Raw genomic sequence first — 13,085 nt, 5'->3', positions numbered from 1 at the left:
GACACCTTTGCGAAGGGAAATAGGTAACTCAGGACAAGGAACATTACCAGGTCGAGAGGCAGGTTCTGGATCCAAGTTCGGCAATTGGATGGGCACGGGAGCAACAGTTGATTGAACCTGCTTGTGTTTCCTTGCATAGGTCTTTGTATTACTTGCATCAATCCGCCTCTGAAATTCACTAATGGTTCTCTGGATAGGAGTCCGGGCTGGAGTAGTTTGCTCCCCCTGAATGGAGGTTGTCTCCCCTTACACAGGAACCTCTCCCCCTGACTCAGGTGGAGGACAAGGAGTAGGCTGAGGAGGCAGAAGAGAAGTAGGTTGCACAGGTTCAGACTCATTATAAACATACTGGAGAGGAGGAGGAGAGTCCATAGTCAACACATCTTTACTAACACTCTCCCCCTAAAGAGGTGGGGACACATAGTAGGAGACACTCTCATGAAACACAACATCCATGCTGACAAAAGTCCTGCGGGATGGAGGGTGATAGCACTTGTACCCCTTCTGAGTAGCAGAGTACCATAAGAAAATGCAACGAAGGCTGCGTGGGTCAAGTTTGCCAGGGGACTTTGTATCCCGGGCATAGCAAACGCAGCCAAAAACCTTAGGAGGAACAACAAAGGAGGAAGAGCCAAGTAACAGCTCAGCAGGGGGTCTGGAATTAAGGACCCGACTGGGCAGCCTATTAATCAAATAAGCTGCAGTAAGGACAGCATCCCCCCAATAAGTAGAAGGGGCATGACGGCGAACAAAAGGGCCCGAGCAACCTCCAAGAGGTGGCGGTTCTTCCTCTCAGCCACACCATTTTGGGCTGGAGTATCAACACAACTGGTCTGATGGAGGATACCATGGGCAGCCAAGTATTGTTGGAACTGACCTTCCAAATATTCTCGCCCATTATCACTCCGTAAGATCTGAACAGTGGCATTATATTGAGTCTTAACCAACTGGTGGAAGTGCTGAAAGCACGAAAAAACTTCACTTTTAGTGTGCATAAGGTAGACCCAAGTGAACCTAGAGTAGCAATCAATAAAGGTAACATACCACCGATGACCCGAAATAGACACTTTTCTACTAGGACCCCACACATCAGAATGACCAACATGAAATAAAGAAGAAGATCGTCTATTAGAAACAGGATAATTTGAACGTGTCTATTTGGCCAAGACACATGGCTCACAAAAGAAATCTCCTTTATTACAAGTAGTACTTAATGCTGGAAATAAAGTAGATAGGGTACCTAATGGGGGATGTCCTAGTCTAGAGTGTCATATGTGTAATTCAGAGGAAAAGGATGTTGGTGAACAAAGCCTAGAAGGTAAAGCCTGAGTAGGTGCAGGATCTCCATCAAGCAGGTACAATCCGTCATGCACTTTACCTGATCCAATCGTCTTCCCCGAGTCCAGTTCCTGAAAAACACAATGAGTAGGAAAGAAGGTCACTTTACAGTTCAAAGATTTGGTGATACTGCTAATGGAGAGAAGGTTAGTGGTAAACTTAGGAATATGCAAAACTGAAGTTAATGTCAAGGAAGGAGAACAACCAATGGATCCTTTCCCAGATATGGAGGAGAGGGACCCATCAGCAATTTTAACTTTGTCCTTACCAGAAGCAGGAAAATATGTGGTAAAAAGACTGGAGGAACCTGTCATGTGATCAGTAGCTCCGGAATCAATTATCCAAGGAGTGGAAACTACTGATGCACAATGTCCAGTAAAAAAAATACCTGTATGGGAAAAGAAGGAACCTGAATTGGCAGCAGATGTAGTGGAGGCAGCAGATGTATTTAACAAGCGCCGAAGAGCTTGAAGTTCTTCCTGAGAGAAGCCGATGTCAGTAGTGGGAGCTGGAGCTACACTTCCAGTGTGATTGGCTTTGTTTTTAGGCTTGGTACGACCCCGTTTACTCTCAAAATCAGCAGGCTTCCCATGAAGTTTCCAACATTGAGCCTCAGTGTGATAGGGTTTGTGGCAATGTTCACACTTCACAGGCTCCTTAGTAGTGGCAGCAGTAGCAACAATATCAGCAGAAGTGTCAGTACTGGCAGTCTGTAATGCTGATCTTTCAACCTTAGGAGTAATCATCATAGCAGCCCTCCTTGTCTCTTCACTGCGTACATAGGAAAAAGTTTCCTCCAAAGTAGGAAAAGGAACCCGACCAAGGACCTGTACCCGAATAGGATCATACTCATCATTGAGTCCAGCCAGAAAGTTATACACCCGAAACTGATCGACATAGGTGTGGTAGGCAGTGATGTCAGCAGCAGTGGTAGGCAGAAATCGAGCATAGTGATCCAATTACTACCATAAACACTTCAGGGCAGCATAGTACTTGGTAACAGTCATCTCCTTCTGAGTAGTATTTTGGAGAGTTTTCCGGATCTCATAAACTTGGGCACCACCCCTTGACCGACCATAAGTGCCTTTGACAGCTGTCCATATCTGAGTAGCAGTGTCAAGGAAAATATACTGACTAGAGATGTCAGTAGCACGGAGTTTGTAATAAAAGACAACACCATTGCATCATTGGCAGCCCACTTATTATGAGCAGCCCCTGCTTCAGTTGGTTGAGTGGTAGTGCCAGTGAGATTGCCAGTAAGTCCCCTACTAGCCACGGTCAGGGATAATGATCTGGCCCAGATTAAGTAGTTTGTGCCATCAAGTTTAATTGCAGCAGCATAGGGAAGAAATTCAGTCCTATTCTGATCTCCTCCAGAAGTAGTTGAAGTAATCTCTGAGTCACCCATAGTGCAGCCAGGAAGAAAATCGATCCTTGAACTTGTAAAAAATCAGATCTTCAAAAAATGGCAGCAGGTAGGGCTGAAATAGAGGTCGAGTGCAGCAGTAAACCAAGGGAATAAACCCCTAAAAATCTTTCCAATCGACAGCCCAGAAAGCCAAGATCGATAAAGTGTCAGGGTTTTGAAAAACCCTGACAATTGAGATCAATAAAGGGAAAAGCGGGGCTGGATCTTGGAGTCTTCTGTTTCTGAAAATTGCAGATGTAATAGCTGTTGTCCAGAGGCCTGCAGGTGGAGCTCGAAGGTGAAGAATCAACTTTCCATAGCACTGATGTCGATCTTCAAAAAACTGAAGCAGTCCAAATCGCAGAGAGAGAACAGCAGCAATCGTGAATCTGAATTAGGGCATAAAGAGATGAGGTGTGATGGAGGGCAGCACTTAAACCATTATAGGATCACCTCAGCAGTGCTGCCCTTGAAGAATGGAAGGAACCAAGGGAGAAAAAAAGGAGAGAGAAGAGATCGATAGAGAAGTGGAAAGAGAAGAAGAAGAAGGGGGGGGAAGGTTTTGAAATAACCTAGATCAGAGAAGATGGCTCTGATGCCGCTTCCTCTAAAAGGCCGACCTTGTAGGAAAGGGAGGAAACAGTATGTATATCACACAAGAGATTTTAACACGGTGGACTATCCAAAGGGGGACATGGGTGGATAAATAATTTTTTAACACCTGCCCGCTCCCAGGGGGACTCGATACTGTGACCCATGCCTGCTCTGATACCATGTTAACAAAACCAGAATGCTGAGAATGCTTGAATGATCAATTCTGATCAGTCAAGCCCTTTATATATATGAAGGTAAATAATGAAAAAGGACAAAAATACCCCTGCCATAGTCGACATAACTAGGCAGTAAGTGAAACAGCTTAAAACATAAGATAAATAGACCCAAAAGACCAGAATATCCCCACGGTATTCTGGTTTACATTATTCAACACAAACAAATCAACCCTCCTAATAGAAATCGTGGAGGGGAAGTAAAAGTCAAATAAAACTACTAAATTTACTTAGCTCAAAAGATTCCTAATGAGCCAATCAAAATAAAACAAAATCCAGCCAATAAGAATCAGTTCTTAGAGGCTGTAAAAAAAAAAAAACTATGGGAAAAAGGCTCCAATGAAAAACCTTAAAATCAATAGCCATCTTCAAGGTTTCATCTTCTTCCTTGTGCTTGGACCTGCATCACAAAGACAAAAGGTGAAACAAGTAAAGGTTGGATAAGAACCACCTCTTCAATCTTGACTCTCCACCTGAAGAAGTGAAACAAATGAGGGGAAAAAAATGTATGGACTCGAACAAGGTAACATTCACAGGTACAAGTCGGTTTCGGAAAAGAGGATGCTAACAATTTAACCGTTTTCAGTAAGGGAGTAGCCAAGAAAGATACATTTAAGAACTCGAGGATCCAATTTGGTACAATCAGATTTACAGATATGAACATAGCACACACACATCCCAACACTTTAGGAGGAATAGTAGAAGCATAGACACGGGGAGATAAGACTTCCAATGGAGATTTGGAGCCAAGGATACTCGAAAGCATACAATTCATAAGATATGTGGCTGCAAGCAAGGTTCAAACCAAAAGGTTTTGGAAACATGCATGCCAAACAACAGATTCCAAGTATTTTTAATAAATGTCAATTCTTCCGTTCAGCCATCCCATTTTGTTGAGAGGTGTCTGTTTGAGTTTAAAATAATAACCGCAAGTGTACGGGTCAATCGTAGCTATGGGGTCAAACACGAGGAGGTCAACCTTGAATAAATTTCCACTTTTAATTAACGCGAAGTGTACAACTTACCAAATATGGAAACAACCTATATATAGAAACTACCAATTATGGAAACTAGCAAATATAGAAACAACTAAATTACCAAAAATAACAAATTAAAAATAGAAACTAGGGCAACCACTACGGTAATGAATGAATTTAAAATAAGAAAGTCGCTTGGGAATGAGTTCCACCATGAGAATTAGGGCAGATCAATGACTAGCATATTAGGGCAAAGCATGCATACGGCCTAAGTCTATAAGATATGCGGCACGGCTCATATACGGCTAACATATCCTATGAAAACAGTGCTCATACAACATACAATGTAAACAAAAAAAAATACATGAACATAATGGTGTCACAATGGATACGGCTAACGAACATGTATATAGTTCCCCTTGGAATGACATACAAGCTGTGGGTGGTCATCTATCGTAAGTCCAATATTGATCATGTCCATTAATCACATAGACAATGCTAGCCATCAATTCTTCCTTCTCTCATGGTTTCACCCACTCCCAAAAGGAGAGGTTTAGCTAGCCATGAAAACAATGAAGAGGGAAGGAAGGATTGATGGAGAAAAAGACATAGAAATTATTAAAACTAAAATTTATAAGAAGAAGAACTTAGCTGATTCGAATAACTCCAATGAAGATGATTCCGTCACTTGAATCTCATCACTTGAAGCCGCATCCAATATTGAAGAACAAATTACCAAAGTGTATAATGAAGATTACACATATGATCGAAGGGATGGGGAAATAAAATTTATCCTAACAATGATTCTAAAAAAAAATAAAATTACATATGATAATCTAATTACATAAGATCAAAAAACTAAAAATAAAAAGAAGAGGATGAGAGATCGGGTATAACGAAGAGGAACGGCACTACTGCTGCTATTATCATTCTAGAATAGAAAATTAAAACTGAAAAAGAAAAAATGAAGGACTGAAGGGAGAGAGCGGCTGGAGTGCGGTCAAGATGGGTTTTATATGGGGGAGAGAGAGCTCGTGAAAGGGAGATGGGAAGGAGATAGGAGAGATGAGGGAATTTAAGAGGAAGTGGGAGAGAGAAGATATAGAAACCGAATTTACCAAAATAAAAGAGATACAATCCGAGAGAGTTACGAGAGAGATTAGAGAGAAAAGATATTTTTCTCATTTTTTTTTATTATATTTTTTTATCCTAAATTCCAACTTCACTAATATTCGTTTTTGGGCTATATCTTTTTATCCTAGGTCCAGATGGAACTAACCCGAGAATTAAAGTTACACCATTTTAAATTCCAGAAAATATGAGCCCAATATCCAATATCTTTTGAAAGATTCTTGATTCTCCAAAATTACCGTTATGCCCCTATGCATGATTTTTCTCTCTTCTTCTTCTTCTAAACTTAAATCGGCTCTAATCAAGTGACTTCCGATGTTGCGCATTGGAAAGCTAGCCCGACTGAAGTCTTCAACCTTGTAACCTGGCGTTTGGCTGTCCAATTAGACATGTATTCTCCACTTTGACCAAAATGCCCCTAAACCTGAAAAATGACAAAAAGTACCCGAGTAGCACTGTTCAATGTGGTAAAATGAATGCTTTATACCCTAAGATTTCACACATAAATGTGCTCATTAGTGCCCACGCAGGCAAGCTGGTAGAGAATAATATTCACTGAAAAATTTTGTAATTCCAAACATGTATTTTACCCCTCTATCAGACCATAAAATTTGAGTTGTGTCAAACTGAGTAAAGACCATCTGATAAAATTTTTGAAGGCATCATACACATCACTCTTCTGTTTCAAGAGATAGACCAAGGTATTGCGAGAATAATCATCAACAAAAGTGGCAAAATAATGATAACCAAACAAGGAAGTATTGAGAGCTGGTCCCCAAACATCAAAACTGATGATGTTAAATGGAGGATTGGATCTATTACCATGACAGAGTGATGAGATTTGCAATGTTTTACAAATTGACAAGATTCACGTGGAAACAAACAAGAACTAGATATTAGAGAAAATAAATGGGGTAATTGTGTTTTATTGCTCACAGTCCAATGTCTATCATGTTGCACTAGATTGTGAGCAATACTGATGACTGCCTTGTTATCACAGTAGAACCTTATAGGGCCTTCAGTGTCAAACCCCAATTCCTGAACTAGTCTTTTCAACCATATGAGTTCACACACTTCCTAAGCGATAACCCTAAATTCTGCCTCTACACTGGATCTAGCTATAACAGGCTGCTTTTTGCTTCTCCATGTAACCAAATTACCTCCCACAAAGGTACAAAAGTCGGAGGAAGACCTCCTGTCTGTGATGGATCCAACCCAATCGGCATCAGTGAAACCTTCCACTCTCAAGTGATCGTGCCTGGCATACAACAGTCCTTTCCCTGGAGAAGACTTAAATATCTGAAAATACGATACACAGCATTCAAGTGACTATTCTTGGGGGCATGCATAAATTGGCTCACTACTCCCATTGCATAGGAAATATCTGAGCGTATCATAGAAAGATAGATAAGCTTCCCCACTAGCCTCTGGTACTTTCCCGCATCAACAAGGTAGGGACCACAATGTTCTCCTAGTTTGTGGTTCTGCTCAATAGGAGAATTTGCTGGTTTGCAGCCTGACATCCCGGTCTCTGTCAACAAATCAAGAACAATTTTTCGTTGACATATGTTGATTCCTCACTTGGACCTTGATACTTCCATTCCTAAGAAGTACTTCAAGGGACCCAGATCTTTGATTTCAAACTGTTAAGCCAAGTAGATCTTCAGTTTATTTATCTCAGCTGTATCATCTCCAGTGACCACAATATCATCAACATAGACAATAAGGCCTGTGAATCTGTGATGGTACCATTGCCCTGCTTGGTGGAGTGTGGTCAGCTTGGCTCTGGGAATATCCATTCTTCAGAATAGCCTGCCAGAAGCACTCAAACCATGCCTTTGGTGACTGTTTGAGACCATATAGTGCCTTCTTAAGAAGACACACTTTCCCTTCAACTGAAGGTATTTTGAAACCTGGTGGAGTTTGCATGTATACTTCCTCTTCCAAGTCACCATGAAGGAAGGCATTCTTGACATCTAACTGATATAATGGCCAATCTTTATTGGCTACGAATGATAATAGAACTCGAATAGAGTTGTGCCTGGCTACAGGAGCAAATGTTTCCTCATAGTCAATTCTATAGATTTGGTTGTATCCCTTGGCCACCAATCTTACCTTGTACCTTTCAACTGTACCATCAGGGTGATACTTGACTGTGTAGACCCATCTGCATCCAACTGGAACTCGTCCCCTGGGAAGATCCACCAATTGTCAAGTACCATTTTTCTTAAGTGCCATCATCTCCTCAACCATAGCTTATTTCCACTTTGGGTCAAACATAGCCTCATTAACAGTCTTGGGGATAGAACCAGAAGAGAGGGCAGCTGTAAAGGCAAGACCTGTAGTTGAGAGAGCATCATAGGAAATAAACTGGGCTATAGGATTAGTACAAGTTCTTTTGCCTTTCCTAACAGCAATAGGAAGGTCTAAATCAGAGGTAAGAGAAGGGATGTCACCTGACTCAGGATGTGGCTCCAAAGAGTGTTGAGAATGGGCCCTTGTGCCGTGGGGGTACAAGGGTAATTTGGGTAATTTACTATGAATAGGGGGATTGTCCCTATCTTGGTTTCTTAGTTTGTTTCCACTGTTTTATGTTAGTTTCCTAGTTAGGGTTAGCTTCTTATTATATTTAGTTTCATGGTTGTCAAGGAATGAGTTTCCTATTTTGATGTAATTGGTTATTATTATAAATACAAACTGTGGGAGAGGAACTTAGTGCATCGAGTTCTCTTCTTTTCTTCCCATCTCTTCTTCTTCTATCTTCTATGTCACCTTCTTTATTTATGATTGAGCTCAGATACAAAACTAATCACTTTGCGGAATCTCCCTCTCATCAATTTGCACCACGTCATTATCCGTCCTAGTGTAACTAAAGTGGAGAACCAAAAAAGCAAATAAAATGTTTTAAGGCTTCCAAAAAATGTTGATGTGTTGATATCCATTGTTGTGGTCCTCTCCTAACAGCTCAAGCTTTGGTCAAGTGTTTGATCCCTGGTAATTGCAAGAGTTTTGTGTTGTGTGTTGTTGTGCCCCTACACCTCATGCATAGTCGTCACAACATCTAGGCAACCCAAGGTGTTGGGGAGGGCCTGCACACAAGGCGACACCAATAAAGCGACCAAGGCAACTAACAACTGTGAGCTCGTGTCCCTGGGTGCCATGTGATGGTATCACGTGCAGAGTTGTGTGTGTGGGCCTGGGATGTAGATTTGATTGTGTACCTGGTCCATGGTTTGGACCACATTCAGCCAATCAGTCCATATCGATTTGTCCTATAAAGGTGATTGACCAGCTCATATGGGAGATATTTCAGGATATCAGCTAGGCAGTTGCGTGGAATATTGGCTGGAGCAGTTTCCTCCTTGCGGTAGAAGGCCACTAGTAATAGCTAATAGGTTAGTCCTAGATTTTAGGGATTTTTATGCTAGTGCGTGAGGGCTGTTAGATAATTAAATATTTGTTTCTAATTAGGATTTATTCAGTCATGTAATTAGAGACAGTTTAGGAGTTAGGTTCTCTTTGGAGTTTTTTTATTTCTAGAATTTGCATTAGGTTGTAATTGATTCTATAAATAAAGCACGAGGCTGAATACAGCCAATGATTTGATGAGTAAAAGGGGTTGTTTAACAACTGTGAGAGCTGAAAGATGCAGTCGATTGGGAGAGATTCCTTTGAGGTGAGAGTGAGAGACTCAATTCCCCTTCTATCCTTAAAAACACACTAAAACAAAAGACACTCCATTATTGTGGGCCATGGTCAATCAGAATAGTGCCAGCTAAGCACATCTTGGTTCATCAGCAATTCCACATGGTAGTTAATTATTGTGTCCAAAAGATGATGATTCAGGACACCAGAATGGTCCCAAGCCGTATCAGTGGTATTCAGAAGACGCTCCTGGACCATGCTGTGGCTGCAACAGTTACTAATTAGAGGGTACAAAAAAGCCCCTTGCAGTTCAGTTTTCCAAGGAGCTTTGCTGAGATTCTGTGTATTAGTTCGTTGCGATCCTGATTTTCTGTATGATTGTTAATGTTGTTCTCTTGCAGCCTAGCCTTTCTACATTATCCTGCATGTGCTGGGGGGTGTTGTGTTGATATCTATTTTTGTGGTCCTTTCCTAACAACTCGAGCTTTTGGGATAAGTGGTTGTAACAAAAAAAAAACACAGATGTTTTACTAAATAAAGAAGTCAACATGGACAAACCTCTGATGCATATCCAGGAGTTGAACCAGCAACTGGTTTGATAAAAGAACCCACTGGGCAGCTTCGTTGTACAGCCTCACAGAAAGCAAGTAGAAGCTCACGCTTTCCAAGTTGTACCGCCTGAAAAGCAGCAGAATAAATGTGTCTCTTCTTGACAACTCTTGCCTAGGTTGATAATAAATAGACTAAATCAAAATTAATAACCAGTAATGCTATTAACGTAGTCTTGTCAAACAAAGAGATGATGCTCAAAATTTAGAAAAGATATGCCCAATAATTGAGTCTCTTCTGAGAATACTCTCATTGAACTAGCTAAAACCAATGCACCAGCAATGCCGTCAACTCTATCTAAAAACGGCAGACAAGCAGTTTACAGTTTATTATGGAGACCAGGCGAGGGGGAGATCATCACCAAACTGATTTGCATATGCTAAGAATCAGTGCTATTTCCTCTGGGTAGTAAAATTTTGTGCTCCCATGTCCATCTTGGGAGATATTCTGCTTGTTGAAAAAACCACTTCAAGACCAATTATGTGTATTCAAGTTGAAAAGACTTGCTCAGTTTAAGCTCTGAAATGTTGATGCAAATCTGGGGAGAAATTTAGGCATCAATTGTTTTAATGTAAAATATTGAATATAAGACAAAAATATTGAAATTATTTTAGTGTCATACTAGACCTAGATCAGCATTATAAGTTTATGAATAAGATAAACTTTAGAACCCAAGAGCTTTTGTTCTCTGATTTTTAGGGGAAATGACATACAGTCTACAATTTTGTATGTCAATGTCATTTTCCAGAAAAAATAGCTTGTATAAGCTATAATACCAAGTACCTCCATTAAAGAATTTCTAAAAATAGTTCACTCAATTACATTGAAGCAAAAGTAACCTTAGTACTATTTCTAGTGTTTCTTTTTCATTCTCTTTTTTCTATCTTTTTTTCCTTCAGGGATTTCCTCTTTAATCCCTCTTGTTGGGTGAATGAGCTGACATTAAGTGGACCAAAGTGACCTTCCAAAAAATTATGAATTACATAAAATTTTCATTATATTCTCCAGAATCATCAACGAACAAAAAACTGAGCCAGAAAGAGCATAAAGTTATAGCAAAATATCAATGTCATTATTACCAAAAGAAGATAATAAAATGGTTTGGTTGCTTCTACCAAGGATATTTGATTCCCCACTTCTACGCATTGTCCTCAACTTACTTTAAGTAGTCAAGAATTCTGATCTTCTTATTTTTTCTATTACCTGAAGTTAAATGACTGAGCTAACACATAAGATAAATGTTATGCTGCATTAAAACTCTAAGTGACCACTATATAGCTGCTAAAGATTTAAAAAGGGAAAAGTACCAAAAACAAGCCCCCCTCCATCAAGGAAACCTTTCCCTGACAGTCCATCCTTCTTGACCCATGTGGGGGGCTCCTTTGGTCAAACCTCTTGGTTATAAGCCACGTGTCAAGTTTTGACTCACATCTCTATTGTAAGGCCCACCATATTAGGAATTCCATTATTTCAATTTCGATGGATGAACCCAAGTTGCCCAATGGTACCGAAGTTGAATTTTCAACCAATTTCTAAAGTTTTAAGCTATGTGAGAAAATCGAATCTGGCTGAAGCTTCCTAGACCACCAGCATTCCTTCATGTCCCAGCTGCCCCCCTAACACTTAAAGGCACTTTCGGATTGGGAAAAATAGTCATAAAAGAAAGAATTAAGGGGGAAACGGATTCGTGAGAAATTTTCTTCAACGAATGCTTCGACCAAGCCTGAAAGAAGAGGATCGGAATTGACTGAATTAACCTATACCTCGTTTATACGTTACTAGGTCCATTCTTGTCAGAATCTCCAAGGCCATAGATGATGAAATGGATATTATGTTCACAAAATTTGACTACTGAAAGCTGCCACAGGAAGATATTTGAGCCCTTGAGAAAGTTTTCCCTGCAAAGCAGACCAAGAAACCTTAGCCCAATTTGAGGATCTTCTTATAATAAAAACAAATCGTACATCGTTGGTCCCAAAGTGGCTCTGAGATGGGGGTGAATCAGTGACCCTCAAAAACTCAGCCCAACTTGTTCGTTTCTCAACTCACTCGTCAGCATCATAGATTCTCAGTTACTCAACTATACAGGAACACACACACACACACACAGGGCTGTCAAAAACAAATTGATTGGTGCTGGCCTTTTTACCAATCACACACAACCAATTGTGACACACCTTGCCTCTCAACCACAGGCACACAAAACCTTGTGGCAAGGTCTACCCGGTGTGCACATCCATTCTCTACAGAAAAGTTTCTCCATATATTCACACATACAATCAACAAGCAAACACACACAAATAGGAATTTGCGTGGTTCAGCCAAGTTGCCTATTTCCATGGAGCAATGCCTTGATCAGGCTTCGTATATTTCTCAATTCTCTACTAAGATTTTGATCGCTACAACAATACAGGAACACCCATCCCTGTTTCCACCCTTGCTACTACAAAGGCTAGGGCTACAACCCAACTTACACAAAGTTGAGAAAAGAATATTTAGAAATTTATTTGGCCCGTCAAGAATGACAGAGGCCACATTTATTTATAGATGGGAGAAAGGATTACAATTATGAAATGTTAGGTAAGGATGAGTCACAATCCTTATCCTAACATGTGTAACATGTGCACAATGTATCTAGACGCTTTAACACATACATTGTATCTAGACGCTTAAACACTCCCCCTCAAGTTGGTGCATATATATCATGCACGCCCAACTTGCATATAACAAGGTGAAAAACTTTACAATGTAAGCCCTTCGTAAACACATCAGCTAACTAATTCTCCAAGGTGACAAAAGGAATACAAATGGAGCCTTACCCAAGCTTCTCCTTGATGAAATGTTGGTCGATCTCAATATGCTTCGTCAAGTCATGTTGTACCGGGTTATGAGCTATATTGATGGCGGCTTTATTGTCACACTAAAGACGCATAGGCTCATCAATAGTTATCCTAAGATCACTAAGTAATACCTTGAGCCATACAAGTTCACAGACACCTTGTGCCATTGCTCAGTATTCTGCTCAGCACTGGATCTAGAGGCCGCTGATTACTTCTTCCTTCTCCAAATAACCAGGTTACCTCCAACGAATGTGCAAATATCCTGAAGTCGAATGCCGATCATCAACTGAGCCACTCTAATAAAGCATCT

At 40.5% G+C, this 13,085-nt stretch overlaps 1 protein-coding gene across 1 annotated transcript in view; it reads right to left on the bottom strand.

Annotated features, from left to right (window-relative positions):
- The window catches only part of LOC122648714 (uncharacterized protein YnbB-like), a 75,856-nt gene that overhangs the window by 45,385 nt on the left and 17,386 nt on the right, over positions 1 to 13,085 (bottom strand). The window contains exon 10 of the mRNA XM_043841938.1: positions 9,885 to 10,004. Coding sequence (XP_043697873.1) covers positions 9,885 to 10,004 — 120 coding nt within the window. The remainder of the gene's footprint in view (positions 1 to 9,884; positions 10,005 to 13,085) is intronic.

This window comes from Telopea speciosissima, chromosome 1 (genome assembly GCF_018873765.1).
Source record: "Telopea speciosissima isolate NSW1024214 ecotype Mountain lineage chromosome 1, Tspe_v1, whole genome shotgun sequence".
NCBI lineage: Eukaryota > Viridiplantae > Streptophyta > Magnoliopsida > Proteales > Proteaceae > Telopea > Telopea speciosissima.
The sequence above is the reverse complement of the archived record's forward strand: the minus strand, read 5'-3'. Positions and strand labels throughout refer to the sequence as shown.